Source organism: Strix uralensis, chromosome 17, assembly GCF_047716275.1.
Source record: "Strix uralensis isolate ZFMK-TIS-50842 chromosome 17, bStrUra1, whole genome shotgun sequence".
Classification (NCBI taxonomy): Eukaryota; Metazoa; Chordata; class Aves; order Strigiformes; family Strigidae; genus Strix; species Strix uralensis.
The window spans coordinates 5,869,098-5,890,816 of NC_133988.1; the positions used below are offsets into that span (position 1 = coordinate 5,869,098).

The 21,719-nt window shown below is 43.4% G+C and overlaps 1 protein-coding gene across 2 annotated transcripts; it reads left to right on the forward strand.

Annotated features, from left to right (window-relative positions):
• Positions 1-237: 237 nt before the first annotated feature.
• On the forward strand, positions 238-21,533 carry RNF10 (ring finger protein 10). Of its 2 annotated transcripts, none has more exons than XM_074887572.1 (17): positions 238-789; positions 6,896-7,098; positions 8,080-8,279; positions 9,290-9,380; positions 10,423-10,607; positions 10,699-10,835; positions 12,405-12,565; positions 13,047-13,175; positions 13,333-13,591; positions 13,811-13,944; positions 15,003-15,120; positions 15,464-15,565; positions 16,072-16,206; positions 17,009-17,106; positions 17,334-17,394; positions 17,545-17,703; positions 19,143-21,533. In XM_074887572.1, the coding sequence occupies exons 1-17, from the start codon at positions 627-629 to the stop codon at positions 19,217-19,219; spliced, it is 2,412 nt and encodes an 803-aa protein (XP_074743673.1). In that variant the 5' UTR covers positions 238-626; the 3' UTR covers positions 19,220-21,533. The 2 variants fall into 2 exon arrangements, with proteins under 2 accessions (XP_074743673.1, XP_074743674.1); XM_074887573.1 differs by lacking the exon at positions 238-789 and adding an exon at positions 3,431-3,974.
• Positions 21,534-21,719: the final 186 nt, after the last annotated feature.

The window sequence follows — 21,719 nt, forward strand, 5'->3', positions numbered from 1 at the left end:
GCGGGGCCGTCTGCCGAGGAGCGGGGCGGGCGGTCGGGCCCGGGGAGGCCGCGGGCGGCCCGAGGCCTTCCTGCTGCCCGGCCGGGGCTCGGTGCCGGGGTCGGGAGCGAGGAGAGGGCGCGCGGGGCCCGTGCGTGTGCCCGCGGCGGCCCGGGGGACTACAGCTCCCGGCGTGCTCGGCGGCGGCCGGGGACTACGCGTCCCGTCGTGCCCGCGGGTCCGCCCGGGACCGGCTCCATCCGGGTCCCGGACGCTGCTGTGGGCGACTCGTCGCCATTACGGGGCAGCGGCGGCCGAGCCGGGGCCGGGTCGGCGCCGAGGAGCCGGTGGGTGCCTGGGTGGTGCCGACCACTCGGGCGGCAGGCAGCGCCGGGCCCCGCGGGGCTCCGTGAGCAGCTTCCTCCCCTCACCTCCCGGAGCCCCGCAGGCCCGGCCCGGCCTCCCGCGGCCCTCCCCGGTTCGAGCGGAGCAGCGAGAAGATGTCGCCATGAAGGAGGCCGAGTCCGCGCTGCGCCGCCCCCGCCGGTCGCCCCCGCGGGCCATGAGCCTGGGCCCCCGCCGGCTCCGCCAGCGCCCGTCGTGCCCCCCCGCTCAGGGCCGCCGCTCGCCCGCCGGGGCGCCCGTTGATGCTGCAGAGCCCGCCCGGCGCGGCCCCCGCCTCAGCCTCCGCCATGGACAAGAGCAGCCCCTGCGGCTCCGGTGCGCCCGGCTCCTCGGCCGGCAGCAAAGGGCAGCAGCCGCGATCCGCCTCGGCCGGGCCCGCCGCGGGGGAGTCTAAGCCCAAAGGCGGTAAGGGCCGGGGCCGGGGGGTGGGTGTCTGGCCGCGCACCGGCAGTGCCGGGGCTTTCCCGGGGGCGTTAGCGGTGGGCCCTCGGCGGCCTCCGGGTCTCGCTGGGGGGTCTGAAGCGGTGGTGGCTCGGGAGGGAGGAACGGGGCGGCCGGGAGGCTGCGGGGCCGGCGGCCTTGTGCCGGGGGTGGGTTTGTGGTGAAGCCGAACCGCGCCTTGTCAGGTTGTTTGTCTCTCAGCTGGGTTTCCATACGCTCCGGTTTAGGTCACTGCTTGCTTTTGCTTTCTTTTTCCTTCCTCTTCCGGCTCTGTGCCCTGTTCGCTGAGCTGCTGTTCCTGCTCTTCTTCCTTGGAGGATTAATGCTTTATCTCCATTAGCATTGGAATAATCCGCTTGAGAGCCAAAGCTTTGCTTTTATAGTAAGAACATACATTTGCCAGTGTTTACTCTTAGTTTTATCCTGCACTCAGGTTGAGCGTGCTCTCACATCTTGCTTCCGTGGGTCTTGTATCGATACACAGCATTCCCCTGACCGGCTGTGTTTCAGTAACCTACTTTGGAGGAGCTCTGAGTTAGGTGCATATTGTTTGTTCATCTGGCATTTAAACCAGTCTTAGACCTGTCGTTGCAAACGCCTAGTTTTGCTGACATGGCAGTTCATGAGGAGCCATTATGGTTCCTGTCATCTGTCTTTTCAAGGTAAGACCTAAGCCACCTCCAGTTCTCTAAACCTGTTTGGGAGCAGAGCGTTCCTGGCAACCTTGGATTTTTTTATAAAACCTAGAAAAGGGGCAGTAGTGATTAAAATTAGTGCTTTTAGTCCTGGAAGTACTTGTGAGAGTATCTACAGGTTGCTGCAATGTTATCACTGTACTAATTTCCTTCCTCAGTGGTTTGTTTCAACTGTATTACTTCAGGTCTCTGCGAAAGCAGCAATATACTTCAGAGGATTAACAAAATGAGTAAGTTGAAGGAGTTGACTCCTTTTTGGACCTTCTAAATGCACTCAGATCCTAGGTAACCAAGTATTACCTGCTCTTCACCTGCATTTAACTGCTCTTCCATAGGGTAGACTGAAGTGAGTGACATGGGAGGTGGCTCACCCACAGCTCCCCAGGTTGTGGTGTAACTGTGTGATTATAGTTAAGTTTTAACTTTAAATTCAAATACATGAAAGTCTTTTTAGGAAGAACTTTTTAGGCAGTCATGTCTGAAGAACTCCCAACTGATTTGCAAAGTCTTTTGCATCAGCAACAGGATTTGATGTGAGAGTCTTATCCCGAGCCACTCTCGTTATTTTTCAGTCTCTTGTTTATTTTTTTCTCTCTCATGGGCGGACTGGTGGACCTGTGGGATATCATGTGCTAGGTAAGCAATGAGAGTTTTAGAACCAGGTCTTTGGCTTCTGATGGAATAACAAAGGATGTAAACTCTGCATGTATTGTGAGAGGCAGTGTGAAAGGCTAGCAGACGTGAGGTGTTCCTGTTGTGGAGAACTGGTGTCTGTCTTATCAAGAGATACCTCATCACTACAGCTTCTTTTTAGTGATGTGTGATGCCGTATGGAGGATTGTTCACAGAATATAAACATCCTTCAGTAAGGATTTAAGATGGTCTGTCCTGTGGCTGGTATGGCCTCATGTAGAAGAAGCAATATCTGTAGTGAGGAAGGACGTACAAGGCCTTGGTCATTCCAGCCTAAAATAAAAGTGTTAAGTGATTTTTGTGGAATGCCACTTTCTACAGGCTTGAAACACTGTCACTAGTGGCAGAGGAGCAGTGGGGAGAGAAGTCCTGATGTGCCATACTCTTCTACTCCAATACAGTAGACTAACTTTTAATTAAAAAAACCCCAAACTTTTCTGATTACCTCTTTTTTAATGGAACAGAAGAAAATTTTGGCTTGATGTGATTCCGCTTCTAAGATGCTTGTTTCCTAACCTCAGTGGAGGGCAAAGGGATATGGAATGAGTTGCTTCCTTTACAGTGCATCGAAGAGGCCTGGAAAAATTAGAATCTCTTTTAGTGGCAGTAGATGTATATTTGGGAATATCTTAACTGAAGGGTACTGAAAACTGAAAGAAGATTCCCTTGGTCAGTTTAAGGCAAACCACCACAGGATGCAGCTGTGTTAAATAGTGGCTGTGTTTTGGTAGCTGTTGCACACAAGACACTGTCATGTCACCACACGGGATAGTCATTCTAGGAATGGTATGGCCTCTGTGTAGCTGATGTGGTTCACCCTATTTTTCTCCTGTTTCAGGAAAGGTATAGGATGTGTTCCGAAAATCTTGCATCTCCTTTGAAATGGAAAGTATTTTTATGGACCATAGACCTTCCTCAGAATGTTGACCTTTAGTTACATACTTGACTTTTGCAGTGATGGGTCATTGGATTTAAGCTCTTGCCACTTAGATGCTTTCCAGAGTTACTTGCTGTGATCAAGTCCAGCTGAGGAAGTGGAGAAATGGGCATTTGTGAAACCTTGGGGTAGCTTCTCCTGTTTCTCTCGCAGCACGTCTTGAAATGAGCTAAATAGGATAGTGTAAGCTCTTGTACTTGTGGAAGTTGGATTCCAGCCATCTTCAACCTTGACCTTAGAAATTGAATTAAACTCGGAAGTTTCCAACAGAAAAGTTTCTTTGGGTTATATTAGTGCACCAACAAGAGTCACCTCTCATTAGGATGGAATGAAGTAGCTAAGGGGAAATAGGATTATTGGGTTTCTCTGCAGTCCTTGAGACCTGATGGACAACATTAGTTCTTGCAAATGTTCCTGGGCCGCCTTATTATGACAGTGTGAGCGTGCTTAGCTGGGGTGTGTGACTGCTCAGTCACCTCTTGCTCATTGGGATGTTTGCCTTAGCAGCAGCAGTAACTTCAGTGTGTTTTCATGAAATCACCCTGTGGCTTAAGTGTGATCCACCACTCAACCCCCTTATGCAATACAGTTGGCTTCAACACAGCTCAGCTGAAAACAAGAGGCAAACAAAGATGGAAGGAAACTGCAGTCCTCACCCCAGAAGCAAACCAGTACTGCAGCTCCAGGACCAAAGTGGTCACCTAGAGCTGCTTTTAGTCCTGTGAACTTGATCTCCTCTCTCTGGATCTTTGGAGACAGAGGTCCTCTAACAGAATGTGGCATCCAGCAGGAGAAACCACAGATGTCAGAGCTTGCTCCAAAAGGCAAGAACAGCTTTTTGCTAGTTTTATAAAATTATATGGACAGTATTTTTTATCAGTCTGTGTTCTCTTGAAGTGTGGATGGGTAGATATATTTATTATAGGCTAGATCTTGTGAGGACGGCAAAAGGACTAATTGAGGACCTGAATGAAGAGCAAGTACCTCACCAGCACTATCGCTCATTCCTAATTTGCCAAGAAAACAAGGAAAACAGAAACTCCCAAATCCAAACCTACGCAACTTAAAACAGCTCTGACAAGAGAGGGTGGCAGTGAGAATCTTCCACTTTTCTCCCTGCATGAGTGCAGATAGCCCTGTCCTGCCCTGCTCTTCGTGGGAACGCAAGGAGGGATGATACAAAGCAGAGAGCTTCCTGACGTGTGGCATGCTGGAAGGGTTGGAAGAAACAGCATTGCTTAGATTCAGGGTGAGGGAAAAGTGTTCCAGTTCACAAATGCATACTCCAAACTCTTGGTTGTCTGTTGATGGATTTCATTTCTGATGGACCAGAATCCTCATGAGGGTAATTATTTGGAGTGAGGGTGGGGGGCAATGTGCATTAGTAAAATCAGGTGTGAAGCATTGTTAGACTGTCATGTAAGGTCCTTCATAAAAAAGGCACACGTGGAGAAGACTTTGCTAAAAAATGTGAGAGTCATTAATAGTGACTACCAAAGGCTTTAGGATTTGGTCTGAAAGGATGTTGTACTATGACAGGAATGTGTGTAAACTAGCAGTTTGACAGATTTGATGGTGACTAACTTAATTAAAACTATTAAGTGGTAGGAAGTTCTTGTCAGCTGCAGGAACAAGCTGTTCCTGGGCCTTGTAAAGACCCACTTTAGCCTGAACTTCTCCTCTTGAGTTGTTTCTTTTCCCCAGTTGGTGATTGCAGAGAAACTGCAAAATTGCTATAGACACAATAGACATGTGCCTCTCTAGCAGGTTCTCTGAAATTGCAGATTTAAGAGGGTGGTTGAGCTCTGAAGTGACAAGCTCTGCTCCTGAACAACTCAAGTAGTTGTCCAAAACTCTTCAAAAAAAATTTTTGACCAGAAGCTCAGTGGTGTTGATTCCCTACAAACACTCTCAAAAAAGGTCTATCTAAATAATCATTCAGCCAGACTTGGTCACACCCTCAGTACTTGGCAGCTTCTGGTGTGTTTTTTTCCTGATAACGCTCAACCCATGTCTTTTTAGCCTGACATGCATTACAGCACTGCAAGCTATGCAAGTATGTGTTTGAGTTACACATCTGTGGTTCCAATTGAGTTTGTTTAATTCTGAATTAAAGGATCAGCCTTTTGAATAGCAGAGTAAATGACCAGTTCTGGTGACGAAGTTTGTCTGCAAAATAGCTCTGTTGCATCATGTGAAAGTGATGATAGTGTCCTTTTACTTCTATTGCTGTAGTAGCAGGCAAGAAACAGCAGACCACCACAAACCCCAGCCAAGCTGGTTTTATTACTTATTCTTAAGTAGTTGGATCCTCAGCGATGTACAACAACACACAGACCTTTCAGTCCACTGCCCCCCTCTTTTGAGGAGTGCAGGTGTGAGAGAAAACTAAAAATAGCACAAAAAGTGAGATTTTGTGTGAATGATCCCATTCCAGCTGCTTTAAATGCTCAGGTGGATTGAAAGTGGTGCTGGGGAAGGGGCGAACTGGAGGCACTGGTAATGACAACTACCCATATGAGTAACGAGATCCTGAATCACAGTGGCATGTTTGCCTGCCATGTAAGATTTATATTAAAGGGTGAGGAGGACTATGAAGTGGGAAATGGGAAATGAGTAGACTTTTAGAAAATGGATCTAGATACTTTGTGAGGCGTTACTGTTTGTGTAACGCTTGCTGAGTATCCAGAGTGACTTTGGAGCTGGCTGGTGTGGATAGACATCTCGCTGGGTTTGTGGAGTTTTGCTTCCAAGCTTATCAACATAACTCTTCTACAAATAAAACTTAGGGCGGTTGGTGGAAATGATAGGGTAAGTGACAAGGTAAGCAGTCTGTTGTGTCCTTGGGGCAACTCTGATCTTGTGTTAAGCCTATTAGAAATACCTTTATAGTGTTAATTTTCTAGCAGTCTAATGAAGCAGCTGTTTAGACACAGGAAACCTCTTTCAAGAGCCTGAGTGATTTTTCTGCCCTTGTGAGCTTTATTTCGGCAGTATTTTGCTTTGTGTTTTCACCGCCGTGTTCTGTGTTAGGGTCAGTGGTGCGCTCGGTGCGCTTTCGGGCAAACAGTTCTTGTTGCATAGGTTGGTGGACTTAGTACTTAGATACTAGGTGTGTGCCCTGCAAGGCCAAAGCATTGGGTTTGTGCTTCAGGATCGATAAGCATTTGTTGGCTTTGTGAAAGAAAAGGGTATTTTAGAATAGAATTAGATCTGTTGGGGTCTTTTAAGTATCGGGGGGGTGGAACTGAGTGAAAACAGGGAATGGGGTCTTGCAAAGTGGGAAACCTCGAGACAAATGCAGCAGTATATTTATATAAGGGAACAATATATGATAAATAGTGTGTTTTCAGAAAATTGAAAGAAAAAACGGAACTAATTGGCAATTTTTGTAATGGGTCATGAAGATGTGGTGTTGGTGTTTATCACTTAATGTACCAGGCAACGCGCTAACATCTGGTGATGGCAATTCCAAATCTGGATGAAGAAAACTCAGCCATTCTAATAAAAGATAAAACACAGCAAATACATTTCTTCTTTTATACTCTTTGACCAGTTCTTTGGGCAGTGATAGGAATGAAACAATTTGGGTTTCTGGGGGGTTTGCTGTCCTTTTAACCAGGGCCCAAGGCAGTGGCCGAGGTGAACATGGTGCTGTCTCTGAGGCAAAGCTGGCTGAGGTGCAGTACGTGTGGACAACTCTGAGGCTGCTGATCTGATTCTTGCTTGTTTTTTTTTCTTTCAGATGGAAAGAATGCGAGTGGATCCAAACAACGTTATAATCGTAAAAGAGAAACTTCATATTCAAAAAATGAGAACTTTTCCAGTCAGTCCCGTCGCTCCAATTCACAGAAAAGCAAAGCTTTTAACAAGATGCCCCCTCAAAGGGGAGGTAGCGGTGGAAGTGGCAAACTTTTTAGCTCTTGTAATGGTGGAAGACGAGATGAGGTGAGAATTGTAGTGCCATTCCTCCGAGGCCTTCTTTCTTGGGACCAGAGGATCGCTCTGACCTGCCTAGATAGGTCTTCTGTGTTCAGCTCCAGGGCTGGGAAGGGAAAGAGCGGTAAGAGGTGCTAACATCGTTGAGATGCCACAGTGAGTGTGAGCAGAACAACTTGGCAACAACAGAAGAGGAGTGCTCTCTGCTCTGAGAGACTTGCAATAAAAAACACCATCTGAGGAATGGGTACCTAGGCAGGCCATGTACATACCTCATGAAACAGAGGTCCTTCGTGAAAATTTCAAGTGATACAATTTTTAGCTTTTAAGTGTGAGGTGATTGTGTCTAACCACTTCAGTGTACAAATTTGCATGTGATGGTGGTATTGGGAAAGTAATTGTATTAGCCTTGATGACATCAAGATGGAGTAAAACCAGACTCAGGCTTTTATGCTGATGTGGGTCTAAATACTGTAGACTATTCATGGGTTTTCATTGATACTCTGATTTTTCAGTTTTAGTGGATAAGCAGCACTGCTCACCTAAATTGCTGATTGTCAAAACTCACCTACTGCCTCTGTTCTCATTCTTTGCTTCGTTATATGAAAACTAACCAAAACAAGTATAACCTGTGCAGATAGTAATCAGGCTTGTGTTGCTGGCCATCTAAAAGAATATTGTCAGGATTCAAACAACTTTCTTCTGTTATTAACCTTGACTGCTAGGTTTTGCCAGCTTTTACTTATCCTTATGTGGGTTCTTTTTATGCTCTCATCATTTTGATCAGTGTGGGGTAAGACAACTCAGTTCTAACTTTCAGGGGCTCGTGCACTTGTAACTGCACTACTTGATTTGCAGAACTGGAATGGGAGAAGGTGAGTGAGGGGATGCTGTGTATTCTGTATGTAATCACTGATGAGGCCTGGGTACCAACTTGTAGTGATGCTTTTGCAATTCTAGCAAGTTCTAACAAATGCTGTTGTCTCTTAGGTAGCAGAGGCTCAGCGGGCAGAGTTCAGCCCTGCCCAATTCTCTGGTCCCAAGAAGATTAATCTGAACCACTTACTGAACTTCACTTTTGAACCCCGTGGCCAAGCAGGCCATTTTGATGGGAATGGACATGGCAACTGGGGGAAAAGGAACAAGTGGGGCCATAAGCCTTTCAACAAGGAGCTCTTCCTACAGGCCAAGTGAGTGGAAGACCAGTAGGGCTCTTAGACTTCTGCAGAGACACTGAGCTGTAACGGATAATTAGCTACTTGTGCTGACTTTTCCAGGGTGAAGTTACCTCTCTGTAGTGTTTTTAGTGATAATGACTATACTTGAAAGGGATAAAAATATATCAAGTTGTCGTCTTTACCTATTTACAAGGTATCTCATGGAGTGAGTCCTGTAACCACAAACCAGTTAGTCTTCTGCTCTAATTTTCTAGCATTGCTTGTGGAATATGACACTCCATTTGGGAAGACCTATGTAGTTCCCTTACAGAAGATGATAACTTTTTAAAAAAAATAATATGTTGAAATGGTAGGGGTAGCAGTTGCTGGATCAAAGCTAATCTGACTTTATAAGTCGCAGAAGCAATTACTCCTATGGGTCTTAGTTCTTAAACTGCTGATTATTTCACAGACCCCTAGGTATATAGTATAACCCTAATGATGATCGGTGTAGTAATCCAGCAGCAGAATTGCTTTTGACTGGAAATAATGGTTGCTTTCACCAGAATCTGAAGTGTGTTCAGGGCATAATGTATCTGATCATGTTAAAGAGAATAAAAACTATTTTCAGCATTGATGCTTCTGATTCCCTGTTGTTTTGTGCCTTACTGTAGTGAATTCTATTTGCAGGAACCCCAATAGTTCTAGGTTTTGTGAATGTACTTTTTCCACTTGTGGATTCCCTGTTTTTTAATAGATCCCCGATGGAGCTGGCTGTTTCTTACATGTTTCTGGAAAACCACTCTGCCTGGCTCATTCTGTAGTTAGTATGTGATACTGTGTCTAACTGAAATCAGGCACACCTGTATTCTGGAAACCTGGCTGTGACTTGAACTCTTTTGGGTTTTGTTGGTAGAAGTTACTCACTGCGTCCAGCAGTTTTCTGCTGGACAAAGAAGAAGCTCAGAGAATCCTGTAGGATAGTTCTCAAAGAATTCTTAGAAACAACTGAGTGGATCATCTGTCTCTTTGCCTTTCCCCAGCTGCCAGTTTGTTGTCTCTGAAGAACAGGACTACACAGTCCACTTTGCTGATCCAGATACCTTGGTCAACTGGGACTTTGTGGAGCAAGTGGTCAGTTGTGATGGGCTAGATTTTTTTTTTTTTTTTTTTTCCTTAAGAAGCTCAACCTGTCTTTATCTGCCTCTTATCTCTGTGATGTTACGTAAAACTCAGCTGTTTTTGAGTTGAGTCCTCTTCTGTCACTCCCACAATACTGGGAAAGATCTGTCATGGAATATATTATGAAATACTTTCATGACAGGAAAAGAGAAGTGCTAAAATCTATTAGGAAAATTAGCAGCTTCTTCTAGCTTTCGCAGATGGGAGCTCATCAAAAATAGTATCTGACATTCTGTAGACAGAGTCCTTGTGATCGAGATATTAACAGAAAACTTGGGCATGAGTCCATGGAAGAGGACTAGAGTGTAGAATTTTGAAAAATTATTCTGTGCATAGGTGGCCCATCTTGCCTAGCAACAAAATGGAAAATCTCTAGAGAACTGTGGTCAGAACTTCAGGTTGCCTCAAGTAGAAACTTACTATCTGCCAAGACTGGTTTTGGTGTGTGGTGTAGCTGGAGAGGAGGTAGGCTTACTTTTAACTGGTGCTACAAGAGAGCTGAAAAATCTAGGTGCTTGCTTAGTAGTTATGTCTCTGCAACATGCAGATGCTAACAAAGTGTCTGACAAAACTAGCATGTTCATGGAAATAGGTAAGTTTAACAGGGCTGCACAAGTCTGCTTGTGTAAGTGAGGCGACGGAGCTCATTTGTTGTCTTCTCAGTGTCTGAATTCAGATGATGAAGATGCTGCTAACTCTTAGGGGTGATGAATACATGAGGGAAACCGTGAGAATAGTCACTTTTTTGATGTCATTAGAGTAGATAATATCATTAGAGTAGAAATACCAGGTGGGGGGCTTTGAAGGTTATTCCGTATGCAGTCTGAAGGTGTTACTTAGTTCACAGTGTGCTTAATTTCTTGGTAAATAAGCAGAGCCTAAAGAGCTGGAAGATTAATATGCTAGAGTAGATCTTACAGGTGGCTTACTCTGTAGCACAGGAACTGATTTCCAAGTCTAAAACTTGTACTATTTTTTTCGTATGCCATTTCAGCGAATTTGTAGCCATGAAGTGCCCTCTTGCCCAATATGTCTGTACCCACCAACCGCAGCAAAGATCACCCGCTGTGGGCATATCTTTTGTTGGGCATGTATCCTTCACTATCTCTCCTTGAGTGAAAAGACCTGGAGCAAATGTCCTATTTGTTATGGCTCTGTTCACAAGAAGGATCTCAAGAGGTGAGACTTGATTAAATGATGAGACTTTATTAAATGATGTATCTTCTTGAAACGTTATTTTTACCCTACTAACCTCCTCCTTACATTGCAGTGTTGTTGCTATGGAAACACGTCAATATGCAATTGGTGATACCATTACAATGCAACTTATGAGAAGAGAGAAAGGTGTTCTGATAGCACTGCCCAAATCTCAGTGGATGAATGTGGTGCAGCCTGTTTACATCGGAGGTGAGTGTATCTGAGTGGTTGGCATCCTGCTCCTGACTGTGACTAGGACTTGTGTAGAGAGGATTTACCATAGCAGTGCCATGCTGTCACCTTAAAATAAACCAGACTATAAAACATGGGGTTTAGCAGCTGAAAACCTTAATGACCACACACTAATAATAAGCTTTCTACCCACACTTTGGTTTTTCTAAGGCTTTAACTTGTGTGCTGTTTCCCTTCAAGTTAGTGCGTGGCAGACCCCTGCCTTCTCAGTCGTCAGTATTAGTTTGATGTGTGTTTTGTATCATGCAGTCATTGGTGTGACTCTTGCTGCTCTTGTTGGCTCTTCAGTGTCCTTAACTTTTTTCCTCCTGGTTCCTCATTATACAGCTTAGCAAAAATAACTGTCTCTGTGTCTAAACTATTTCAAGGATGTAATCTTCCACAAGGTTTTCATCATCTTCACTTATCAACTAAAATCTGTGAATGATATGGGAAAATAATCAAAATTATTGCAAACCTATTCCAAACATCTGTTGCCTGACTTCTTCAGTTTTCTCCAGTCAAGTAATATGACTAACACATCATCATCTTATCTGTTAGTATCACAAAAATTTTGTGACTAAAGAAATAATTTTACTTAACATTGCTGTTTTGTGGGCTGTCTTGGCTCACTTCATTTTGCAGTCACATTTATGAAAGGCTGTGTGCATTTAAGCTGTCTGTAAAAAGTCAAGTCTTCTAACGCTTGATGGGTATCCAGCAGGCAGGGTGTGTGCTTACATGTTCCTTGGTATTTGAAAGTAAAGGACTTTAAATCCTGTTATAAAACAAACAAAAGAACAAATATGGGATTTGAGATCATCCTAAACCCAGGAAATTGAGCATTAACTTGGTGTTCTGTAGACAAGGTTGGACCCTTGGGAGCAGTGAATATATGGACTGTGCTAGTAATGTGATGCTGTGGTTGCTGTAAACTTTATAGTTAAGATAAGCTCTCTGGTAACAAAGAAGACTAGCTTCTGCTAAACATGCAGTTCTTTAGTTTACTGTTTCTGCTGTGCTTCTTATAAAAAAAACCTCATAATAATGTTTTGTACGATCTTGAATACATGTAGATTTATGAATTAGTTTGAGCCAAAATAGAAGTTATTTTTGCAGAACTTTCCAGTTGCAGAATTTTTGAGTACATAGATAAGAGGAAGAAGCCGCAGACGGCATTGTTTTGGGAAGTTTTGACCACCCAAGGCTTCTCAAAGGTGATGCTTCCACAGCAAAGAAGTTTGGACTTGATTTTTTTTTTTTTTTTTGATGTGTAGCAACTGAGTGGTGAAGTGTCAGGTTGAAAGTGGCAGATAAACTGCTGTGTGGGGGACATGTGTGTACCGGAGCAGGTATGTGGCACCAGCTTGTGTCATCAATGGTGTAATGGTAATATGCAGAGTCTGTATCAAACTCTTGCTAAGTATTGTCCACTCTGGAGTGGATTAACTCACAAAACTGAGCAGTAACAAAACTTCAGAAGAAACAACAGTTCAAACTGGTGCCTCTACACACAGATATTAATGATTTGGTGCTCCTTCTGTTCAGATGACCAACACAGTCAGTATTCAAAGCTGCTTCTGGCATCCAGGGAGCAGGTCTTGCAGCTGGTGATTCTGGAGGAGAAAGCAGCATTACTAAAACAGTATGAGGAAGAAAAACACACCCCAGAGGCTTGCTTTATTGAGGCAGCTATCCAGGAACTGAAGGTGAGAACCTCTTTGGAGGCTTTTAGTAACTATTTTTGACAGTATACTGAGTGTTGAGCACCTACATTCTGCTGTATAAGTGGTTGTGTGTGATTATTCTCCTGGTATCTGGCGTGATGTTCAAGACAACAGAACAGAATGCTTTTTACTGAATGGTATTTCTTCCATAAATGTAAGAGAGTTCTGCTTTCAAAGGAAGATGTTTCCCTTTCAGGCCCAACAATTTCTGGGATAACTTTTATTGGGCAGACATGAGCAAACCTGTAGAATGTCCCTTTTCAGAGCCTTTAGGCATCTTACAATGGGTGCACATTCCAATAACAAGAAGGAGAGGACCTCTCTTCGAGGGTCACTCTTTGTCACAGATGAATCATAGATCTATGAAAACCTGAAGATACAGGACAAGGCTAAAAATAACTTTGGTGATAGTCTTTTGGCTTAAATAGGAAATTGAAACTTGTTCTCTTTGGATGACCTGTAGGAGCGAGAAACAGCACTCTCTGCTGACCAGGATAAAAACAATGGCATTGCTGGAATCAGTGCAGCTGTGGAAGAATTGGTCCTAGAAGGCTCCAAGGCTGTGGAGCCTGCAGTTTCCCGAGAGAAGAAGGTGGGTGACAACTCCGCTCTGGCAGATCTTGTTAATACTTAATTCTGCCACTTTACACTGCAGTATATGGTGAACTGGTGCCAAAGATTTTTGCAGAGATGATAATCTTTTGAAGGTGGTGATGTGGGTACTAACTGTATGCTCTCTGCTGTGATAGTGTGGTGTGGAATATCTCTCTGCATTTGATGAGGAGCTTGTGGAGCCGTGCTCTGATCTGGCAAGTTCCTTTTCACCTCCTGTGGAAGCAGAAGAGGCAGTGCTGGATGAAGAGGAAGTACCAGAGGTGGACACTGTAGGGGAACCTGATATGAACACTACAGAAGAACCAAATCCAGCTGAAACAAGCTGCAGAGAATCTAAAGATACAATTAGCAGTGGACATCTTAGCAACTCTCCTTTTTACTATTTCTATCAAGGTCAGTGCAATGAAATCCTGGAACCATGGGGGCAGAGATTCCTTCTTTGGGATCCTTCTTGAGAAAGATGTTGGTCACTTCATTAGATGCAGCTAAACCCTGTGAAATAAGTCCCTCAGAAACTCAGAGGAGTTTTGTTACTGGAGAATGTACTGAGGTGGGGAGAAGGGTATTGAAAATTAACAGGCAAAGAACAAGTGATGATATCTTATCTTATAGCGGAGGATGGACAGTGTATGTATCTTCACCCTGTGAATGTTCGATGTCTTGTTCGGGAATATGGCAGCTTGGAGAAGAGTCCAGAGAAGATAACTGCAGCTGTAGTGGAAATAACTGGCTACTCAATGACAGAGGTAGTTACTTTATCTTTTTGTTAATTAAGAGCCCTTGTTTTAGCAGATTGATCATTGTAGCTGACAGATGAGATGTGTTCCTCTTCGGAAATAAGAAATAATAACTATGAATGGGTAGGCATGCTCATCAGTGAAGGTCATCTGTGTAAGGCGCAGTACCTTATGTTGCTTTAGATAAATAGGCTGCAGTCTAGTTTTTTTTCTTTCTAGAAGGTAGGAAAAGAATTGCAAGCTTAAGATTGGTTTGTTGTTCAAGCTGTCTTAAAAACAGTAAATTCTTATATAAGACAGTAGCTTGAACTAGACAGATTATCATCTTTCTCAAGTGGAAGAAGTGTTCTGCCTCTGTCTTGAACTGAGCATCAAGGGTAGACGTGGGATATTATGAAAATAAAGAGGATGGAAAGAAACTTCAGTGAGATAGAGTGAAAGTGCTTAAGGCACTGAAGTTATGGAAGAGAGGATGGGTCTTGAATTCCTCCTTTATCTCAGATAAAGACAACTGTAAGAATTGACATGTGCAGTAACAACTATACATAATTCTTAATTCATCTTTAAGAAGGGATATGCTCAAGAAAGAATGGATGCAGAGGTAGTAGGGAATTGTCTTCAAGTTTTTCAGGTCTGTGAGAAAAAATACAAACACCAGCTTGTTTCAGTCTAGCAAAGTGGTGGTTGTTGGTCCAGATAATTTAAGTGTAAAATGCAAATTGGGTCCAGTGCAAAAATAATTGCATCGGAAGACAGGTGTTGTAGAATTTTATTCCAGTGATGTGAGCGAGCAGAGAGGAATAACAAGAAAATCAGTAAGCGAGCTGGAGTAACTGCATCCAAATCTGATTGTGATGCAATTGATGGGGATCTTGGAGCATTTGGTTCTGACCCAGGGTATCCTTCACATGTTTGTAGTTTATAAAGTGATTATTATGTCACTGCTGGTATTTTTTTTTCCCCATTTGATTTTTTTGAATGGTGGACATTCTGTCTCCATAAGTTCATCACCGTGGCAGCCTCTAGACCTTGTTGTGATTATATATCTGCTCATTTTTTTTTATCAGGATATAAGACAGCGTCATCGCTACCTCTGTCACTTGCCCCTCACCTGTGAGTTCAGCATTTGTGAACTGGCTCTGAAGCCACCCATCATCTCTAAGGAGACTTTAGAGTTGTTTTCAGGTTGGTACTACCTTTCTGGTAGGCTCTGTCATGTATCTGTGACGGTGAAGGGGAAGTTGTTCTTATCCCTTAACGGCAGAGGAAAGAACATACATAGCAGCTTTACTCCTCTTGCACCAACTGTCTGATGACTACTAGACAGAACAACCACAATTCACTGTTTTATAGAGAACAATTATACAAAGAATAAAAAAGCTGACTGCTTGGAAGAGCATATGTTGTTTGTAAGCATATTGTGTTACTAATGTGTTATAACTGAATACGTCGTTCTCAAAGCTGGAGAAAACATTGCCAAAGTATTGGTGTGGGTTTTTTGATATCCAATCCCGTGCATTGCTCCTAGATGACCTTGAAAAGAGGAAACGTCTACGGCAGAAGAAAGCTCGTGATGAACGACGACGTGAACGCAGAATTGAGATAGAAGAAAACAAGAAACAGGGCAAATGTAAGTTGTGATTGAGCATAACTGGTGGGTTTCCAGTCATCTTTAGTTGCTGAGCTGATTTCTTGAGCTATAGGATGAACTCTAAGCCCTTTAGTTTGTAGTGTGTACTTAGGAAAAGATTACGAGGTATTAGAAACAGTGTCTGTAGAGTGAAAAAACTATAAGCTGTTTTAGTCAGGATGTTAAATGATGTTACGCAATTGCTGCATACTTGCCCATTATGGGAGAGACAGAGGGCATTAGAGGGTGCAGCTGTCTCTATGGTGTGTACAGCTCTCAGGATTCTTAGTTTCTGTTTTTATAGTAATCATGATATAGAGTGAAGAATGAAGAAGGAAGAAAAATGCCTAGGAACTGCTTCCATCCAGCAGCAGGGCTTGTACTGGTCTCTAAAATAGAGGATGGAAAAAAAATTGAGTTGGCACCTCCTAGACTCCTGAAACAACTTGCATATTGACAGTCCTCCCCCACATTGTGTAGTGCTTTAATTTAAAACCTCTTTCTAGATCCAGAGGTCCATATTGCTTTAGAGAATCTGCAGCAGTTCCCTGCTTTTACTTCTTGCCATGGAGAAACTACCAGCATTGATCATCAGAGCTTCTGTCTGTCTCCTCTTGGCAGAAGCCCTGTGTTTCAGACAGGTGAGCATCTGGAAAAACACATCACATCTAGCTCTCGATCATTCTTTTGGAATCTACTGCTCAGGTCATCACTCTAAACTTTCTTAATACTGATCAGACTGCTTCTTTCCTAGATTGCCTATGAGATCATACACAAAAGGCTGACACAGCTAAGAAACATTCTGGTCCTTTCCTGCTTTTTACTACCTCTACTTCAGTGACAATATGAGATCTGCATTGTAGTTACCCCATCGTTTAAGTCTTTGCTGAGGCAGAAGAAAGGAAAAAAAAATTCCCCAAAAAGGGAAGAAAAGTGTGTATGCCCAGAAAATGCTACTGGCAATTTTTCTTTCTACCCTCTCCATTTTCACCACCACATTATACTGAAATAAAATGTGGTTGATGAGCTCTCAGTTAGGTTGTTGTCCAGTCATGCATTACCAAATGTTTTATCTTGCAGTTCATAAAATATTAAGTAGAAACTATTCTTAAATATTTTTTCTCAAAAAAAAATCAAACCAAACCAAAATACCCCACCAAAAAAAAACCCCAAACCAAAAACCCCATACAACACTCCAAAATAAGTAAACAAAAACCCCAAAACAAACCAAAAAAACCCAATAAAAACCAAACTTAAATCTCCCTTAAATAAAAAGATTGAGGAATTTTGAGAGGTCCCACTGTGTGACTAATGGATGGAACTGATGAAGTAAAAATGGTTAATTACATAAGATAATAAGATTTTGTTTCATCGTGATGAGCAGCATAATGAGTGCCTTTGCCAAATGCAACTGGTTTTAATTATTTGCTGCTTCCTCTGTAGAGTCTATTCCAACTCCTCTGTCACCTGCTGCCAGCCAGGTCAGTCCGTTGCTCTGTGGGAGTTTAGAAGAAGAGTCTCCCTTCCCTTCCTTTGCCCAGGTAAGCCATGTAGCAGAGTAAATCTTGTCAGAATTACTTGTGTCTTAGTTGGGGATTAGTCTGAGAACACAAATGCTTCCCCCACAAAAACAATGTGGTATAAATCTTGTGGAGACAACGCAGGGTTTGAGTCTTTCAGGGGATTCCAAGACTCTTTTGCTACTTAAGGGATATGCAGGATTGTTCTAGTACATGGAATTTAATCATGTCTTACAACTTTTTGATAGATGTTGAGAGTTGGAAAGGCAAAACCAGAAACATGGCCCAAACCTGCTCCAAAGACAAGAGGTAAGAAAATTTGGTATTACTACTTCAGATTCTTTAGTGTGCATCTAAATCTAAGATACAACTTCACAAGAAACATCTAGAGTGGGGGGCGTTTGCACTGTGAAAGTTTTATACAGCCTTCTGCCTCTGAAGGCCCTTTCCTTCTTTCAGATGAGAACACTCTGGCACTCCCTGTGCCAGTGGATAGTGATGGAGAAAGTGACAGCTCTGACCGCATACCTGTGCCCAGCTTCCAGAATTCCTTCAGCCAAGCTATTGAGGCAGCCCTCCTGAAACTGGACAAACCGTCCACAGCTGATCATTTACCAGGTACAAGGTGGGGGGAAGGCATGAAAAATTTCTGAAGTGAAAAAATTGAGCATTTCCTCTTCTTCCTCTGGAAGAAGTGAGAGCAGCAATTTTGGGGACCAAAAATTGGCCACAGAACAGTTCTGAAAATTGTCAGGTTGTGGTTTCTGAACAGGTTGACTAGGGCTTCTGTTAGCTTAAAGCAGCTCTGTCGGTGGGAGCTGAGAAGACCTCCCAACTAGCAAAGAATCATGTTAGGACAAAGATGGCTTTTGACCATCTTGTTTGCCATGTCTCTATGTTGGAACTTAATTTAAGCTTTATCTCAAGGAAGTTCAGGTTATGCACTTTTAAACTAAAAATACCTGAGCTGCTGAATTATCGCTTATGTGTGACCAAAATGTCGAGGTAATTGCTAGCTGAAATGTCAGATTAGGAGTCTGAAACAAATTGAGATGAACTTAAACCTCCAAGCCTGGTACTGGCAGATAAAACTCATTTATAATGCTCAGTTCTGATGTTTAGCTTTGGCTTCTATTTGGAGACTGCACTGAACGATGGATGGAGTGAGTTGGACAGGAGGGTCTGGGAGTTTCAGTGGAGTATCAGCTCCAGTTGTGTTTTTTGGACATGGATGAAAGCAGTACTTGTCTGAAAGGCAAACTGCTGCACACTTGCAGTCCTAGGATCTGCTGTTGCAACACCAGCTTTAGAATATTAGGGATGTTTATAGGTGATTTGTAGTAATTTTTTGGTTAAAATTAAATTACCTGGTGCTCAGTGAGTTGATATGAAGTGTCACAGACCTTGTTGTGGTTTAACCCCAGCCAGCAATTAAGCACCACACAGCTGCTTGTTCACTTCCTGCCACCCCAGTGGAATGGAGGAGAGAATTGGGGAAAAAAGTAAAAACTCGTGGGCCGAGATAAAGACAGTTTAGTAGGACAGGAAAGGAAGAGAAAAATAGTAAGAGAATATACAAAACAAGTGATGCACAATAGAATTGCTCACCACCTGCTGACTGATGCCCAGACGATCCCCGAGCTTTGGGGTCCCCTGGCCAATTTCCCCCAGTTTATATACTGGGCATGACATCACAGGGTATGGAATACCCCTTTGGCTCGTTCGGGTCAGCTCTCCTTGCTGTGTCCCCTCCTGGTTTCTTGTGCACTCCCAGCCTCTGCTGGCAGGGCAGTATGAGAAGCTTGAAACAGTCCTTGACTTAGTATAAACACTGCTTAGCAACAACTAAAACATCAGTGTGTTACCAACATTATTTTCATCCTAAATCCAAAACATAGCACTGTACCAGCTACTAGGAAGAAAATTAACTTTATTCCAGCTGAAACCAGGAGTCATTAAACCTGTAGAAGTCATTTAAGCTAGGGAAGACCATTTATCATTTGTGTGATGTTCCTGTTCCATGAGAAGAATGACAGTATCATTTTAATTCTTCACAGAGGAAAAGGGAGGCAAGAAAAGAAAGAAACAGAAGCAGAAGCTATTGTTCAGCACCTCTGTTGTTCACACAAAGTGATTCTGCTATTCAAGAGAAGTTTCCTCTCCTGGTTTTCTTTTCATTTTGCTTTGTTTTGCTGCTATAGTTTAAGTATTTAAATTTGAACAGACTAAACTTGTGTTTCCGGGGCTTCTAGGGGGTTCAGGAGGAAACCATGGTAGTATATGTTGAAGTAAGATCTTTTGATCCCAACTGCTTTATCAGTTTATACTGAAACAAAGTTTTGAAAGAAACAACCCAGAGACAAACCAGCCAAGGCTTCTAGTCTGTGCCGTGTTGGTTCTTTTGGCCTAATAAGGAGTATGAAAGGAGTATGTGTCACTGCCAGAATACTGCAATATTAACTAAGTGAAGAGGCAGCAAGCCTGTTTCCCTAGAAGTATTCATGGGCAGAAGTCCATCTCACTGTGGCAGTAGTGCTGTTTCAGTAAAGCTGTCAAACTGCTCTCTTGAGAAACTGGTTTCCGCTGCACTGAAATGGGCAAAAGAGCTTCCTGGCTTTAGGGTGTTAGCTGCTATATCCATTCTTTTTCTAAAGAGCAAGAATTCCTCCTGTTCTCCTGGCTTGGAAAGATTTAAAGCTGAGGTGAGTGTAAAGCAGAACTTGGCTACTTGGTTTTGAAGTGACTGTTGATGATTTTGTGTATTTCAAAATGCGTACTGGCACTAGTGGTAGAAGGAACCTCCTAGCTTCTCTCAGTTGTTCAACTCTGTTTTAATGTGGGTGAGTGAGGCTGCTAACTTTTTGGGGTTTTTTTGCCAACCATGGGCTACACATTCTTTGTAACCTAATCATCTAGAATAAACACTCCACCCTAGGGCTCTTGGTAACTACCTGAATGTTTTGACAGTGGCTGCTCTTGAATTGGAAAAACAACTGATAGCTGGAGACTGTAGATAACTTTTATCCCCCAGCAAGAGACTGGGGTCCCTTGTACTGGGATAAAGGCCTGTATCCACTTGGTTCTGGGATGTAAGTTGATCTGCACTAAGCACCTCAGGCTATAGACATGCCTCTTCTTGGACCCCTCCCCGCTCTTTTTGGGTGGTCAGATTCTGCACTGCTTCTGGTTTGATTTGAGCTAATGAGTTAAGTGGTGTGGATTTTGTTGAATAAAATGAACTATAGGTGTAACGTATCAGACAAGGCCAACAGTTGCAATAAATCATATGCACACGCACTTACAGCACTGCACACTTCCTGAGCTGTAACTGAGCTGTCGTATCAGCGTGGAGCACAAGAACACCGAGTTGCACAGATTCAAATCTTACCGTCCTGCTGCCCCAGTTCATGCCAGGGAGCTGGTATAAAGTACCGCCTGACTTACAGGGCAAGGCTGACCGTGTCTTCTGTTATCTTTGGCCTCATTTGCACCGTGGTCAGCCTGCATTTGCACAGGCTTTATAAAAGTTGATGTGCTCTCTCCCTTCGACACAGTGATGACTGATCTGAGCAAGGAAGCGTGTGCGTGGAGACTTCCTGCAGTCAGGTACTCTCATACCACCGGTAAAGTCATCGGTCGTATCCCTGTTTAAAAAGTTTGTCAATACATTGACGTTTGATTTCAAAGTGATAGGCTGCATATTATACCAGTGCTTCCTCGAGGCACTTAAGCATGTGTGCATGGGAAGCTAGTACCAAAGAGTATACTGCACAAAGCTCTGTATGTGGCTGTAAATTGGAGAGGAGAGGGAGAAGGGGGAGGTAAAGAATACTTCAACTGCTACAGGAGGATAGAGGAAACACCTGCAAAACATTCTTTGAAAGCAGCTTGACTTCACGCTTGGTCACAATTGACTACACTTGATGGAAAGACAGTACAGCTTGTCAAGAGAGTGCAAAGAAACTAAGACAAGATGCCTGAAAGTGGTAGCACATCTTGCTGTTTATGCTTTACACGCACATTGGAAAAATACTGGTGAGGGCAGAGAAAGCAGCCAAGTAAGATTCAAGTATGCAGGTAACTGCCTTCACGGTACTATCATTTCCTATTTGTAATAGTCATTTAAAGCCATGGAACAGGAGTAACTATTTAGTGTCTAACCAGTATCTGTTGTGTTCTATTATCTCTACACATTTATAGCCAACTTTTCTTTGCATTGGGAAGAGAGACAGAATAGCTGGAGCTGGTGTAACTCACCTCCACCTCTCACAGGCACTAGAGCAAGGGAAGTGATGCGGGGAAGGCAGACCGTCCCTTCTGCAGGGGCAGTCTCCACAGGACAGCATCTTCAAGTTGTATCTTGTTTTCCTATGGATTCAAGAGATACCACCAGCAATGCTACTTTCCTGTAACTGATTGGTGTAAACTTAATAAATATCTAAGCAGTACTTGTACCTATGAGTTTTATAATGGGTCAGATGGAGTAGAGCCTTACAGCTCTACCTTGCATTCCCTGTTATCTCTGCTCCTGTGTACACAACTGGTGCTTTTGTGACTCAAAACAATGGATAGCCCTATGGATAACAGGTGCATTTGAAGACAAGGTAAAAAACAGTAAGATGTTAATGCTTTTT

Excerpts from the sequence above, each read along its gene's own strand:
- RNF10 (XM_074887572.1), top strand. The coding sequence starts at position 627 with ATGCTGCAGAGCCCGCCCGGCGCGGCCCCCGCCTCAGCCTCCGCCATG. Across the intron at positions 790-6,895 it reads GGAGTCTAAGCCCAAAGGCG|ATGGAAAGAATGCGAGTGGA; the intron begins GTAAGGGCCGGG and ends TTTTTCTTTCAG. Across the intron at positions 9,381-10,422 it reads GGGACTTTGTGGAGCAAGTG|CGAATTTGTAGCCATGAAGT; the intron begins GTCAGTTGTGAT and ends ATGCCATTTCAG.